The 14,681-nt window shown below is 37.0% G+C and overlaps 1 protein-coding gene across 1 annotated transcript; it reads right to left on the reverse strand.

The window, feature by feature from the left end:
• Window positions 1–470: 470 nt before the first annotated feature.
• On the reverse strand, window positions 471–11,303 carry LOC140952237 (hydroxyproline dehydrogenase-like). Its single transcript, XM_073401666.1, has 10 exons — window positions 10,944–11,303; window positions 9,757–9,962; window positions 9,071–9,126; window positions 7,796–7,851; window positions 6,483–6,584; window positions 6,024–6,095; window positions 4,904–5,050; window positions 3,845–4,116; window positions 2,671–2,756; window positions 471–1,979 (listed from the first exon to the last, which is right to left on the reverse strand). Exons 1-10 carry the CDS (start codon window positions 11,205–11,207, stop codon window positions 1,804–1,806), a joined length of 1,437 nt encoding a protein of 478 aa, XP_073257767.1. The 5' UTR covers window positions 11,208–11,303; the 3' UTR covers window positions 471–1,803.
• Between the last annotated feature and the right edge of the window lie 3,378 nt (window positions 11,304–14,681).

Here is a 14,681-nt window from a genome sequence, read left to right on the forward strand (position 1 = left end):
AAGAAAATACAACTTGAAGCTTTTAAATTTTGCCGGTGATTTTTGGAAGTTAATCATGTCCTGGATACATGACTAGTATTTATTGCAATTGAGCATTCCTTTAACTGTTTTTAGGCACACTTGCATGTGGTGTCTCTTAATAAAAATATAGCATTGACAGTCTTTTCCCTGAGAAAACAAGTCTTTTTTAGTTTTTCAAGAAAATATCTGCCTGAATGAATGAAAAGTAGCCATGTGCAAGTGGCCAGCTAACTAGAGCTTTGAATATGGCTGTATTTTAATTTAGTGCATTAATTTAGACTAACTTGTAACTGCCTGAATTTTGGTTTGTTAATAATTTCTGATGTTATTTCACCACTAAAAAGCTGTAATAATTCTGTAAATAGTCCATAAAGGTTAAAAAACATTTATTTCAATATTATTTATTAAAAGACTGATTGATCCAAGATGCTCTATACCCATTAAGTTCCTTTATAGTCATAATTTATTAAACATTTTTTTACACATTGTCATCTACATGCTGAAGTATGACTACATACATTATACATTACATAAGTGAAAGTTTAGTTCATGCAGGAGGGGTAGTTGTTCACAAAATCTCCTATTTTCCTGGCTGTGACACACTAAAAACCCCAATAAACTCCACCTGATTTGAACTGCATTTTTGTTCTACCTCTAATGCAAAAAGACTCTTCGAAACCAAATTTTGTTCTGGTGTTTATATGGTAGGAGTTGATTGTATGGCAGCAATGTAAATATTGGAAGGGGAAACTGTTTTGAGTAATTCATTTAAAAACATTAATATTTTATCAGTTACATAACAGTTCCTATTTCAATTAACCTCAAAATCTACTTAGGATTTGTTACACATGATGGAAGTTTGCAAATTTTTCACATTCAGCATTTTAAGTTAACAAGTTAACTTGTTTAACACTAATGATTACTATCGCACACTAGGTTGTACGATTCCAGGTCTAAGTGGCTTGTAAATAATCCATTTAGTACCAAGAAACCAACATTTTAAATTGCTGTACCAGGAATAAGGAACAAAATACAACAAATCTAATCCATTGATCAGGTTTATGCACTAAAGAAACACCAAGACATTTCCACAACTAAAATATTAGTATTTTGATTTACTTACAGTGTACATAATAAAAAGTATATACATTTTCTAACATTTGAATTATTTTCATACATTAAACTTAACTACAGTAGTTTTCAAAAGAGTTATTTTAAATTCTGTGACCCTTGGTAGGGTAACACTACCCTTCTGCTAATTTCAAATAAATCTGTCCTATGTTGATATTTTGCATGATTGCATGTCTGTTTCCAAAAAATTAATCCCCTGGCCAGTATGGTTTTCAACACTTTTGTACAAAATCAATTCAAGGCTGTGAGCAGCATACCTTGCATGAAAAATTGTTAATATAATAGCAACAAGCACCTGGCTTGAACTTTGGACAATAATAAGATACTATTGTTACTACTTTTTAATGAAATATTATAATCTCTAAAATTCCTTCATGGCTTAAAGTGAAGAGATGCAAAGTACAAGCTTTCACTTCTCTAACTCTAGCTTCACTTGCATTTTTGCTCCTCTTCATGTAGCATTATAGCTTTGTAATTGAGACTGTTACAGAAGAACATCAGTAACAAAGATTACAATGTGAAATATTACCCCTGTTTAAGTGTCGACCACATTATTTCCAAGAATGTGAAATTATGTGGTCTAGTAGATTTTAGTCAACAAACTGACTTGCAAGTTAGTATTTCACTGAAAATACTTATAAAGTTATGGCACTAAGTCAGTGGTTTAAGAGTCATTCTTCGCCTTAACTCCAACCACAAAAGTGACCTCTCTTTTTCTGTTCTTTGGATAACATCTCTGTTCTCAGTGGCTCGTCGTGCAAGGTAAGCAAGAGCCTCTCCAACTGGGCCATAGGGAACAGACTTGTAAACGCTGAAACCTTTTTGTCCTAGAAGAAAAACAAACACATCAAAAGTTAAAACATCCACACATAAAACTTGGAATACTCTGTAACAACAAGAACATAAAACCTCTATACTTATTAAAAGCTCAGGTGCAGTTTAGAGGAGTTAAATGATTCCTCTGTTTGCATCAGAAGTGAAAGGGATTAAAAACTGTATACTGGTATACCTCTGCTATTTGTACTATTCACTATGGTGCAGAAAAATACTCGTTGAAATAGTGCAGAATTTCCAAAGTATCACAAAAGGTCACTAACTTTTATAGATTAGATATATGCTGATTACATTCACAAGAACACTAGAATATTCAGGGGCGCTTAGGCCCTTTTTTTTTTATTCAGACATTGACATTTTTTAACAACAGTATTACAGATGAAATTCTAAACGATTAAACAAGTACACTTAGATCCAATTTGCAAATGTTCAAAATCAGACCATTGCTCAGCCCTTGCTGTCAAAAGCTTGCCCATCAGACCTCTTCCTTTGCTTAAATAAAATGAGAATTGCTCCTACCCAGTAGACTGCAAGCAAGCTTTCTATACTTGGAGGCTGGGCAGGGTGGAAGAAAAACAGAGGGATAGCTTGCATGCACATCTTAAAAATTTATCTCATCCTTAACTTCTCACCCCAACCCAATCCTGGACGTTAAAACGTGACAGAGCTACTGTTAACTCCTACCTAGCAGATAAGAGACCTGGTCACACATTCCATACAGCTGCCCAAATGCAACCTTGCCATTGCTGTGGATATCAAGCTCTTTCATTCTGTTGCATAAGGAAACAAAAACAGCCCTTAAATTTAAACACCAGGACCTGGTTGTTCAAATGTTGGATAGCACTATCCACTGGGTATTAAATCACTATCCAGCAGATGTAAGGGAAACCAATAAATATTATTGCATTATCCAGTCAATGGAGATTTTTCCAGTGCAGTGATTTTGTTAGGGCCCGTTTTTCATGGAGGTGGGGGGCCCCCAGACAAGGTGAGGTAACGTGTAGAAGGTCATGGACCCCACCTAACATATAAACGTGATCAACTTAATATGAGAGATTATATGGACAGGCGGGTTACCCCAACTACCTGTGGTCCCCCACCTCCATGTAAACAGGGCCTTAGTCCTCTCCATCCTGTGTCCCTGACACATAAAAATCCCCCAAGATGCAAAATAATTCATGGCATGCGTCCTGTAGGATGCAAAGAACAATCAATTGATTTGAAGATTTCCTGGTAGAATATCCTGTTCATGTGATTTCTGTGGCTGTTGTTTAAAGATGCATATTTATTTTAGTCTTTTTTGTGCTTTAAATATATAGCAAGACTATATTTTAGTTTCAGTAAACTGTAATAAAGAGTTTTGGCATCTGTCTCCAAATTAACTATCTGGTTACATAAAGGCCCAAGCATTTTCAATTTAGGACTCTGTTTTTTTTTTTAACTGGTACTCATGATTTTTCACAAGATGAGTCCCAGGACACACCATAACTATTTGTAACAAAATCACTGCCACCTTTCAAAAATATACTTGGCCCAGATATAAAAGTTTTTCAAGAGTAAAAATTGCCACAAATCACCAACCCAATGTTATTCATCCACACACTGCGAAGGCAGAACTAAAAATTTATTCAAATCTGGATTTCAAATCTAACAACTAGAAAATACCTCTTTTATTTATCTAATCATTTAGCTTACACTTAAAATATTTATTTATATTTGCATTGTAAATTTTAAAAATGTCCTCTTCTTGCAAATAGCTGAGCCAAACTGACAGGGCAGAGTTAAAAGGCATACAATTAGGCCAAGAAAAAATGAAGAGCAGATTGTACATGCACCCACAGACTTTTGCAAAAGTTACCTTTCCACAGAAAGAATGACTGATTGTTCATTGTGTGTTGCCACCATAACTTCGGCTGGTGTGTCCTGGACCCTCTGCAGGACAGTGTAAATCACCTCATCATACATAGCATTGGTATCTTCATAACTGTCATGAATTGGGTCTTCATAACTCATTTCTGCAGCTCTCTGTCTTTCTTGCGTCATATAGGCCCCACGCACAATCTTTGCACCAAAGTGGAAGCTAAGTTTGTCCATTAATTTAAGATTCGCTTTTACTCTGTTGAGGGTATCCTGTAATGGAACATTATTGTTATTTACAAATCAACAGACATACTGCATGCACAAAATAATGCTATTATGAGTGCTGCCCATACCTCCATCTCCAATTTTCAGTAATTGACCAATGACAGTTTCTACTCAAATTTTTCAGAGATATTTGCAAAATTCTTGTCTGCACTGTTATTTTGGACAGCAAACTTATCTGTTATAATTCATGAAATGAGATGATATTATTAGTTGATTACCATTACTTTAACTTGTAAGAATCACATCTATTTACTGTTTGCAAGATATCTTGTACATTGTATAATATCATAGGTGACGAATTACTCCTTAATTTTGGCGCGAAACTTCAGCGTTAATTTGAAATTTCACATGTGAAATTACAAAATTGCCATGGCAACCCTTCCGTACATCTCAGTGTCAAGATGGCGACGAAGTTTTAAAATGCCGTGAATGAAGATGTCAGGGCACAAAAAGACGCTTTAGAAAACCTGAACACACAAGAGAACATCAAGAAGGATTTTAACAGGTATTTTGCCAAAAAAGTCTGAAAAATTCTGAACTTTATCAGCCAAATTTAAGGTCTAAACATTTGAGAGAGGAGTTCTCGATCGACACGATCCACGATAAACATATCTAAAATCCAAGATTGCTAAACGTAATTCGTCACCCATGATATTAATAGGTAATCAAATGGTATACTCGTGAAATTATTCCCTAATTTCACTCGTCACCATTTGATTACACATACTTATTTATCAGCATACTACTGGTCTGACTGTATCAGCTGATATACCTTTCTATAACACTGATAGGTATTGTAAACCCAAGGTTGACTCTTGTTGTACTTGTACTGCAAGGCTAACACTAGTTGATTGATTGCAGCCTGGAGATAAGTCTGTTCTGCATCAATAACCAACCGCACATTCCGATTTATACAAACCTTGTTACAAAAACAGAAAAGACAGTATGTCTTAATGCCATCTGGATCAAAGCCAATGAAATAAACATATTATTTTATATTAATAATAATAATAATTCTGAATAATTAACTGCATTGACTACAATAAATATTTTCATCGATAATAATATTCTTGTTTCATTATAAACGGTTGGTTTCTCTCTTGCTCTGCCGATTATAATTTTCTTATGTGCCACTAACGTGATAATGACTATTAAATCTTCATTGAAGTGACTTAATAATAATATTAGAGAGTCAGGACCGGCACCGTACATCTATTACAAGGCCACACAGGATTTGCGGAGAAAAAAATAATGAACAAACAATAGTAACAAAGGGAACCAAACCCTTAAACAATATACAACTGCAACGGTGTGATATTGAAGTGATCCATTGAATTTCGAGGTTCTAAGAGTTGTGTTTATCAAAAGAATTGGGCATGTCTGAAGTCTCAAATCACCTGAGTGTGGACAAACTATCCTTAACTTCAATATTTTAAAATGCAAGAAACCTCCTTCTTAAGAATACTATTAAACCATTATATTATTATATACTTACAACAACCAATTTTCTAACAAGTTGGTGATATAATAATATTATTACTATGACCCTTACATTACCTTACCTCTTTTAGGGCCTGTTTACATGAAGGTGGGGGACCCCAGGTAGGTGAGGTAACATGTAGCGGGTTACCCCACATGTCATGTAAACGTGATCACATTAAAATGAGAGATTATATGGGCAGGCGGGTTACCCCATCTAAGCGGGTTACCTCACCTATCTGGGGTACTCCACCTTCATGTAAACACGCCCTTAAAAAGATGGATGAAAGTGAGTCTTTGCGTTTCTCTCTGCAAACAAGGATAGGCTCTGGTGCCCCGGTTCTATGGGCAAAAATACATTAGTGCAGGTTTTGGAAATAAAAAATAAATGTACTGCTTGGTGCTGTATGTACCTTAGCAAATGTGTCTAATCTTGCAAGCACATTTTGAAGATGTGCATTTTGACTGTCCTTCAAAACAGGAAACTGTATAATGATAAAAAAAAAAAAACGAAAGAACAATGAGATTGTTTTAAAAAAAACCATGTCCACAACTAACTACACTGTAATATGTTCCGCTTCATATTCTTTCAGCTCCTAGGTCAATTAAAATATTAATAAATACTATCTTTTTTTTAATGCAGGTCCAATTGGTCATAGCACTTGATGATAGTATCAATTAACGTTTATCAATATTTTATTTTTTGACCTTGGCAGTCACATGAAAAACTAAAAAAACAATAATAGTGCCAACTGAGTTACTTGTTTCTTGTAACTGATGGTTTTTTCTAGCAAGTTAATTCTTGCTGCGCATGCTGTTGTCAACACTATTACAATGCAATGCTCTCTATAAGGGTATTTTGGGTTATGTACCTTTATTTTGTGATCAAAACCTCCTGCCAGGTTCTGAATATCAAGTCCTGCTGGTATGTCTACACTCGTCTCATAAGGTCCCAAGTGTTTATTCAAAACATTCTACACAAATATAAAGTGAAAGAGTTGCATGAGTTATTAGTTTATTATTAATGGCATGCTTTTTGGCTCTGTACCGCCACCGAAATGATCCCCACCATCGAAATGATCCCCGCCATCGAAATGATCCCCAATCACCACCGAAATGATCCCCACCACCTAAATGATCCCCGGAATATCGGGAATGGAATTAAGGGGAATAGAAAAACTGGACAACAATTTAGTGCGTGGTTTTTATTTATTTATATTGCATCTTTTTTACGGTGTGCAATTTACCTTTTACCGCACTTTATTTTGCAGTAAATTGTTTTTTTTTTTGGTTTAACACTAGACAATACTTGTTCAAAAGATGCAATTCACTTATGTCTTCTATTTCTTCCAATTTTTTAAAAATATTTTTGCAAGAAAATCTTTTTAATAAAATTGTGTTAAAGCAAAATAAGTCAAATTTTGCAATCAGGTTATGTCTTCCTGATGATGTCATGACGACAGTGATGACGTCAGTTACAGGCTCACATTACAACATGTGCTTTCCAATTAATTTCGGTACTTGCACTAGCTGCTGTAGCTGTCATCTCAAATCATTAACATCATGAAAATTATTCTGTCATTCACAATTATTTTTCTGCTGTGCTGACTGTGTGCAGCCTTTGCCAGTACATGGAAACTCACCCTGATGTCATGGAGTGAGCCGACATTTATATCTGTGGATTTCTTTGTGACATAAAAGAATAGTGTGACAAAAGGTGTTGACATTTTATAGCCCGGCAGCATGCTCTAACACTGTCAAGTTTTTAACGCAAAACTAGTTGTAATCTGCTCGTTATCACGTTATAATTATGATAAACCTGTTCCCTGTTCAAGGCGGATTTATGTAGTTCCTGAAAAAAATGTTAAAATTTTGAAAATAAAATCAGTGTATAGAACTGTTATCAGTCTAATTGCTTTCTCTATTTTCCTCTGTTTAGAATCGTGTTTGCATGAATAAACGAAGAATTTAGAATAGATAGGAAAGTCCCAAGTCCATTTAAGCCAAGGTTCCGAAAATTTATGACGGGATCATTTCGATTGCGAATAGGTATCATTTCGGTGGTGGGGATCATTTCGGTGGTGATTGGGGGTCATTTCGGTGGTGGGGATCATTTCGGTGGCGGTACAGGCTCCCAAAAAATTGTTGCAATCTCTCTGAATATAGGCAAAAGCAAGGAACTTACGAGTAGTAAAGGGCTGCATATGGCAGTTACTTTCATCTGAGAAAACCCTCCTTCTTCTGCAACAAGAAAAAAAAATTATATCTGTACATTATCGACAGTAACTAGTACGTGACTCTTAGTTCTGAGAATTACGTTCTAATACTGACAATAAAAATGGATGCAATGTACCTAGTGTTCTTGGGTATTTTTTTGAATAGGAACTTGAGTTTTGAAAAGTGAGTTTTCTATGTTGGAGATTAAAGCAAGCAAGCATTTTCAAAGAAATATATAATACAAAATAATTAAATCATATATGCATACTACCTAAATTTAGCAAAATCTATTCAAGGCAGACAGTGTAGGGATACTACATATTGATACATTGTACCCCAAAACAGCATTTTCCCTCTGAGCTACATATACTGACATAATATGTGTTATGTATAATTTATAAGGTAAGGTAAAGGGGCACATGGGCCAAAGGCCCACAGGGCCAGAGCTTATACCAGTTTCTGTAGCCTGAAGCATGCTGAGGAGTATTGTTACTCCCTCTTGGATGGGATGCCAGTCCATTGCAGGGTTACCACCCCCTTCCCCCCCCCCCCCCCCCCAGCAGTATGTTGCCATTACCCATTTATACACCTGGGTGAAAAAAGACAAGGTGGAGTAAAATTCCTTGTCTAAGGAAACAACGTGATGGGTGAAGCTTGAACCCCAGACCTCCAGATCCAGAGTTCAACTTGAACCGTATATTATATATTAATTGGATATTTTACAAGGAAATAAAGAAGATTTGCGAAACATATGAGGGAAAAGAGGTAACTTCAATAGTAACAGGAGCAAAGGAAAAAACAACAAATAAGTAGGAAGGATTGGAGTTGGAAAGAACCACCATCACTAAAAAAGTTAACATGACGGTGTCCAACAAGAAATCTCTTGCTACTTTGGACACTGTACACAAATTAACTTTATGTCTTTTAATTAATTATTTGTCAGCTACTTTATTTTCCTACCTACGTACACTTATGTAAATATCTTATATAGTGTGAAATAAAGAATTGAATTGAATTGAATTAACAGAATATACTACTAGTAACAGTAGAAACTCAAACACGGATAACTCGAACTAAATTTCCTTTCCCAGGATCAAAATTTCACTGAAATTTACCCGGTTAACTTGAATTCCCTACTAACTCAAACTGTTTTTTGTTTCCCCTCAGTGTTAGAGTTACTGGCCAGGGGTTCTACTGTATTACACATGTGATAAAATTAGCTAAAATTAATGCCACAACATACCTGTTTTCTCAATGCAGTCAAGAATAGCCTTTGCATTTCTATCAAACATTTCTTCCCTGTTGAATAAGTAAAAATATTGATAATATTTGTGACCAAAACTAATACATACTGAAAATATCATTTATGCAAAAAACATTTACTGATGGGTCCCCCTATTTGTGTTGACACATTAACCAGTCCTGATTGTTAAGTCACCGGGTAGAAGTCTGGGATAAACCCTACTCAGTCGCAACCCCATTTTATCTAAAGTCCATTTGAGAAGAGCCCTTTTCACACCCTGAGTGAAAGGTTGGGTTTATTACAGTGGTGAATCCAGACCTTCAGATAAGGGGGGATCCAGCCATCTAGACCCTGAGATAAGGGGTGGGGGGGGGTCTGGTCTCATAAAATTTTTTTTCAGCCCTTCGGGCCTCAGTTTGGTCTAAGAATAAGGGGGGGCCCGGGCTCCTTTCCTGGATCCGCCACTGTATTGAGGTGGTTTTTACTTTTGAGACAACAAACAAAATCCTGCGGAATCACCATTCAAATGAAACGTCTTTGGCAGTACTACTCTCACGTGCAAAGCTGTGCTCTGAGAAAAAGTGAAGGGTGGTACTATCTGCTTTCCAGCAATTGATTTTTTTTTTAACTTTTTAAAAAGAGTGAAAGAGTGAAAGAGTCAATTGTGGAAATTCAAAAGGACTGACCTGCTACTGAAGTCATTGTAGTCTGATGAAAGATCCTCTTCATTAGGTACACACAGCATAGTTCCTATTCCACATTTACGCAGCATTTCAATTGTATCCTGGATAGCTGGCAGGTTCTCTCCGGCAACAAACTGACTGTACATAGTTTTGCGCAATAAATGTTCAAACAGTGTCTTTCCAAGGATCCTTTGTCCAAAAGACATAAGCTATAAAAAATGCAAAAAATTCCTTGAATAATACTATATAAATGTCCCATTTACACTTCTTTAAACGCTTCTATAACTTCTTCTTTAGAATTACAATAATATTATTTTATCTTGGGCAGGGGCGGATCCAGGATTTTTTTTAGGAGGGGGTGCACTGATCTCTTGCTCTACTTCAACACCAGTAAACCACATAGTTTTTTTTTTTTTTTTTTTTTGCGGAATAACAGTTGTATTAGAAAACTGCAGGTCATCTCAGGGTGGGCAGGTCTTTTGGAGAATCTAAGATGATAGATTCTTAATCTAAGATTCTTTGGATTTGTTTTTTAAAAAAAGTTTTCATACTCTCATGCAAAGATGCCTTCAGCCACAGGTTTATCAGAGGGCCACGAGTTTATCAGTTCTTATTGAAACTAGCCTGCGTAGCAGGCGCTTGGAAGTAGTGGGCACAAGAAAAAATGGGCGTGTCTCCCTTGTGTGCGCCCGTTCTCTCTTTCGCCCACTACTTCCAAGCGCCTGCTACACAGGTTATATTGAAACTGTCAAGTGTTACCGGCTCTAAATAAAGTCTCCACTTCACCAGCGTGAGTACCCTTACTACGTTAATTATAATATGCCACAACTGACATATTAATATTTTTCAGGCAATTAGCAAAAGTGAAATAGCTACATCTTAAATATACTTTATCTCAAATGGAGTACCTAATTTTTAAGAACATTCTCAAGGCCTTCCTTGAATGCTTCGGCAGCACATTTATACCCACCCAGACACCTCCCGAATAGCTCCTACATGATTAAAAACTCCCCTCCAAACTCCCCCTTACGGAGGCCATGTTTGTATCTAATGCCGAAAATAGCAGCAGAAAGTTTGATTTTAACTTCCACTTTTACCCATTTTACTGTTAGTTTAAGTTTTAGGCTATTCCTCGTTCCTCACCCCTGTTAGCTTACATGTTATACTGCATTAATTTAGCTTGTACGTACCAACATACTGTGTTTCGCCACGACATCGTAAGAGCAAAGTTTTAAAACGAAAAGAGAACGAAGTATTTCCGATGTGCGTTTCGACGCAAAAATCCTCGTGCCATTGTTGAATGGAAGTTGGAATGATTCTTTCTCACCACTAAAGGAAACATTTTCGACGCTTGGGCTTTGAATCACCCGAAACACAAGAGCAGAACTTTGAATGTAGCGCATGCGAGGTTGTATAAATCTGACATGGCGAGTACAAATTCTGAGGAGACTCATGATTACGTTTATTAGCTAGCCGTCTAGAAAGTCGGTCAGACTATTGACTGCTTGTTGTAGTTGACGCCGTTCTCCTCATTGATGTTGTTTGGTGTCGACAAAATTGTGTATAGATTTACTAAGCGATGTTGGGAATTATGCCAGGTTTCGCTAGTTTCAAACCGGTTCCTTACCCTGAACACGACCATGCACCTTCTTATTCTTTTCAAACAAATATAGCGAAATATAGCGTGACAGTATAACGTGACTATTTTGATCTAACCGGAAATTCCAAAAGTTGTTGTTGTTCGTGTCCGGCCTGCGTAGTTATGCGATTTTTTTTTTATTTGTTGTGTTATATCATTTAATGCTTGATAAGTTTTAAGGCTCGGAAATTCTGCATGGGATGTTTTGGGGTCAGGAGTTTATGACCCATAGGCTCCTGCTGGGGGTTAATTTTGGTCGATGGATTTTTTGGGGTATTATTGAAGGTCCTAAGGATTTTTCGTTTTGATTTTTGCCCCGGGAATCTGGAGATTTTGCCGGGAATCGGGAAATATGAGATATTTTCGGGACATTGAGCAAAGATTTGATATTACATGTTATCAAACAATATATATATTCAGTGATATGCACCCTGTGTATGCGCTGTATTTTATGCATTTTGACACTTGAAAACGGCTTAACTCCCCATGTTATGAAAAGACAAATCAACAACGTTTCCAACTAAAATAGCATGAAGTTCGAATGCGATTGACCACGTGGAATCCCCAGCGGATTGTCACAGGAACCGTACCGGTGCAAGGCACATACTATTAGCTCACACCAGATCCCATCATTTATTAGTTCAGGGGTATTTTTACGCTGCACGTTAATGAGTTTTAAGAGCACAAACCACTGATTGCATACTGGAGAAGGAGGTAATAGCTGTAAAATAAAAGTGTCAGTAAAAGAAAGCCGATAAACCATGACAGGAGAGTGAAAATGTAAGTTGGACTTTTACTGTGTGTTATGACGTTTTCCACATTTTCCCTGAGCAACTAGTCAAAATATAGCAGCACGCGTTAGCATGTTCTTTATAACAGCCGAAAAGTTTTTTTGAAAATGGAACATCGCCACTATGTGTGTTTCTGGCTAAGGCAAGATGTAAGAAGAATACAGAGATAGAAAATTTTGGAAGCTCACAAAAGGATGGCTAAGTCTGACTTAAAAGACATTTGAGGAATGGTTCTGGGTACTAAGTAGTTGGTTTTTCTGAGATGTTATGGCCCACGTATCAATGCGCTTAGAAGAGGCTGTAAGGGATGCTGATCCTGTCATGGTTACCACCTCCTCAAATGTGCGAGGAGGAAGAGAGAAGATTGATGGACTCTTCCTCTCTCCCCCCTCCCCTCCAGCCCTCACTTAGCTACGTCCTCCCTGAGGAGAACCATTTGGAAGGTTTACGTGCAGAATGGCATGAAATCGAAGAGAGTTGCGATTTCTTACTGATGGTAAAAAGAATTTGTTTATGAAGCAAATATGGTTAATCACAGCTGAGGTTATATCCAAGTCCCTCAAGAGCTCGAGAGATGTCATTTTCACAAGCCTCAGAATCTCGTTATTTGGAAAGGTTTAGGAAATGGAAAATTTACTTGTCAAGGAGAACGGTTTCCCAACCTGTAGACAAGGAAATTTGATGACTAGTACTGTTCAAAGCTCGTACCCCCAGGCCTGTTTTTCATGCGTAACCAAGTTGCCCCACTGAATAGTGAAATAACGCATCTAATTTATGTATCATGCCTTGATGGCCTTAGAAATGACATTTTTCACACATCAAACACAAGCAAACTAGTATGAAAGCAACACTGGATAACCGTAGACATGTCAGCAGAATCTGGTCAGATGAATTAGATAGATCGCTGGCCATTGCCCACAACCCATTCTATACAGCGACCAGTACACCCAGAGCATCTACAGAGCTCGAACACTAATCGAAGTTCTTAGAAATTTCCGGGAGGCTTACGGTAGGGCAGAGAAGAAGTTTGGCGACAAGCACCTCAGGGGCACCCAACGAGGATATAGTTCAAGACCTCTTAACATAGCATTGTTGAACGTCTTTAAGTATTCAAACGGTAGATATAGGCATATTTTTATCCCCTAAAAACTTTTCATCTGTTCGGATTTCCTAGCTGAAAGTCTAGTGATCCGAAAATTATAGGGATAAAAACTTACCTTCTCGAAAATTTCAGCCAGGAAAAGGCTTACGAAAATTCTAGGTGGCCTTTTTTAGGGTCAAAATCCGTTAAAAATGGGCAATTATACAATTTTTTAGATGTTCGAAAATCCTAGGAAAGGCAGGCAAGCAAGAAATTTTACAACAAATAATCCGAAAATTCTAGATCTCAAATCGTCTTCCGAACAGATATTTTCCCGAAAATTGCCGTTGGGTGCCCCTGGCACCTCATGAGTTATCACAACCACGGTTTACCATAGGAAGAGTACAGCGCTGTTTGTTTGTATTTCGATCTCTTGAAACATGACCTACAGTTATTAACAGTAATTAAAACAACAGTTGAAAACTTGAAAGAAGTACGTAAGAAAAAAACGAAAATCATTTAACCTTGTTTAACGCAAATGAGGCCATAAAAAGTAGTATGTCAGTGAAGACTCTTTAATCATCCTGATCTCTTCGGGGTCCTTCCGAGTGTGCTGGAAAATCCCGAATCCCGATCAATATGCCTTCGGGATAAGAAAATTCCAGATTACGACAGTTGTTCTGAAATTTTCAAATGAATTCTTATGATACTCATACAGTGACACCACACAGAGTATACTTAGCTGAAAGTGATATCCAGAGCAATTTCAAAAACCGCACAACTTGTATGAAATAAAATCGACTACTTCTGCGCGAAGTCACGCCAATAAAAATAAGCATAAAAAGGACAATTGATTTAGAGAACATTTTGGACAGAATTTGTCCTCTCAGAACACTAGAAAAGGCGTTTCAGAGCACCAAGATTTCAAAATTTTTCTGGGGCAGCATGCCCCCAGACCCCTCTAGTGGTTGGCCCCTTAGGTGCTCGCCTGATTCGTCGGTGATTAAAAAACAAAACAACACGATTTTACATACTTAAAAAGTTGGACAGTCTTTCTGTGTTAACATGATATCCTCTAAACGAAAAAATAACTAAGATTAGGTAATTAACAAGTTACATAATTAACAAGAGGGTGCAAAAAATCTCTAATCAAAATTTTAATTTTAATTGTTAAAACAATTTTGGGAAGTTAAACATTTATGGGGAATGCCACCGAAAAATTCGGGAGGGTCGACGAAATTTCCGGGATGACATAAAGTTATTCATAGGACTGCCCAAACAGCCTTTGTTAGAGTTGTCACCACCCGTTTTTGACACGCAGGGAGAAAATTGCAATAACATCAGAGAGAAATTTGCTGTCACATTTTGGGACAGAAAGCACTTATTAAACGGTTTGAACTTTCACCTTAAGGTTAAG

Source organism: Porites lutea, chromosome 11, assembly GCF_958299795.1.
Source record: "Porites lutea chromosome 11, jaPorLute2.1, whole genome shotgun sequence".
Lineage (NCBI taxonomy): Eukaryota > Metazoa > Cnidaria > Anthozoa > Scleractinia > Poritidae > Porites > Porites lutea.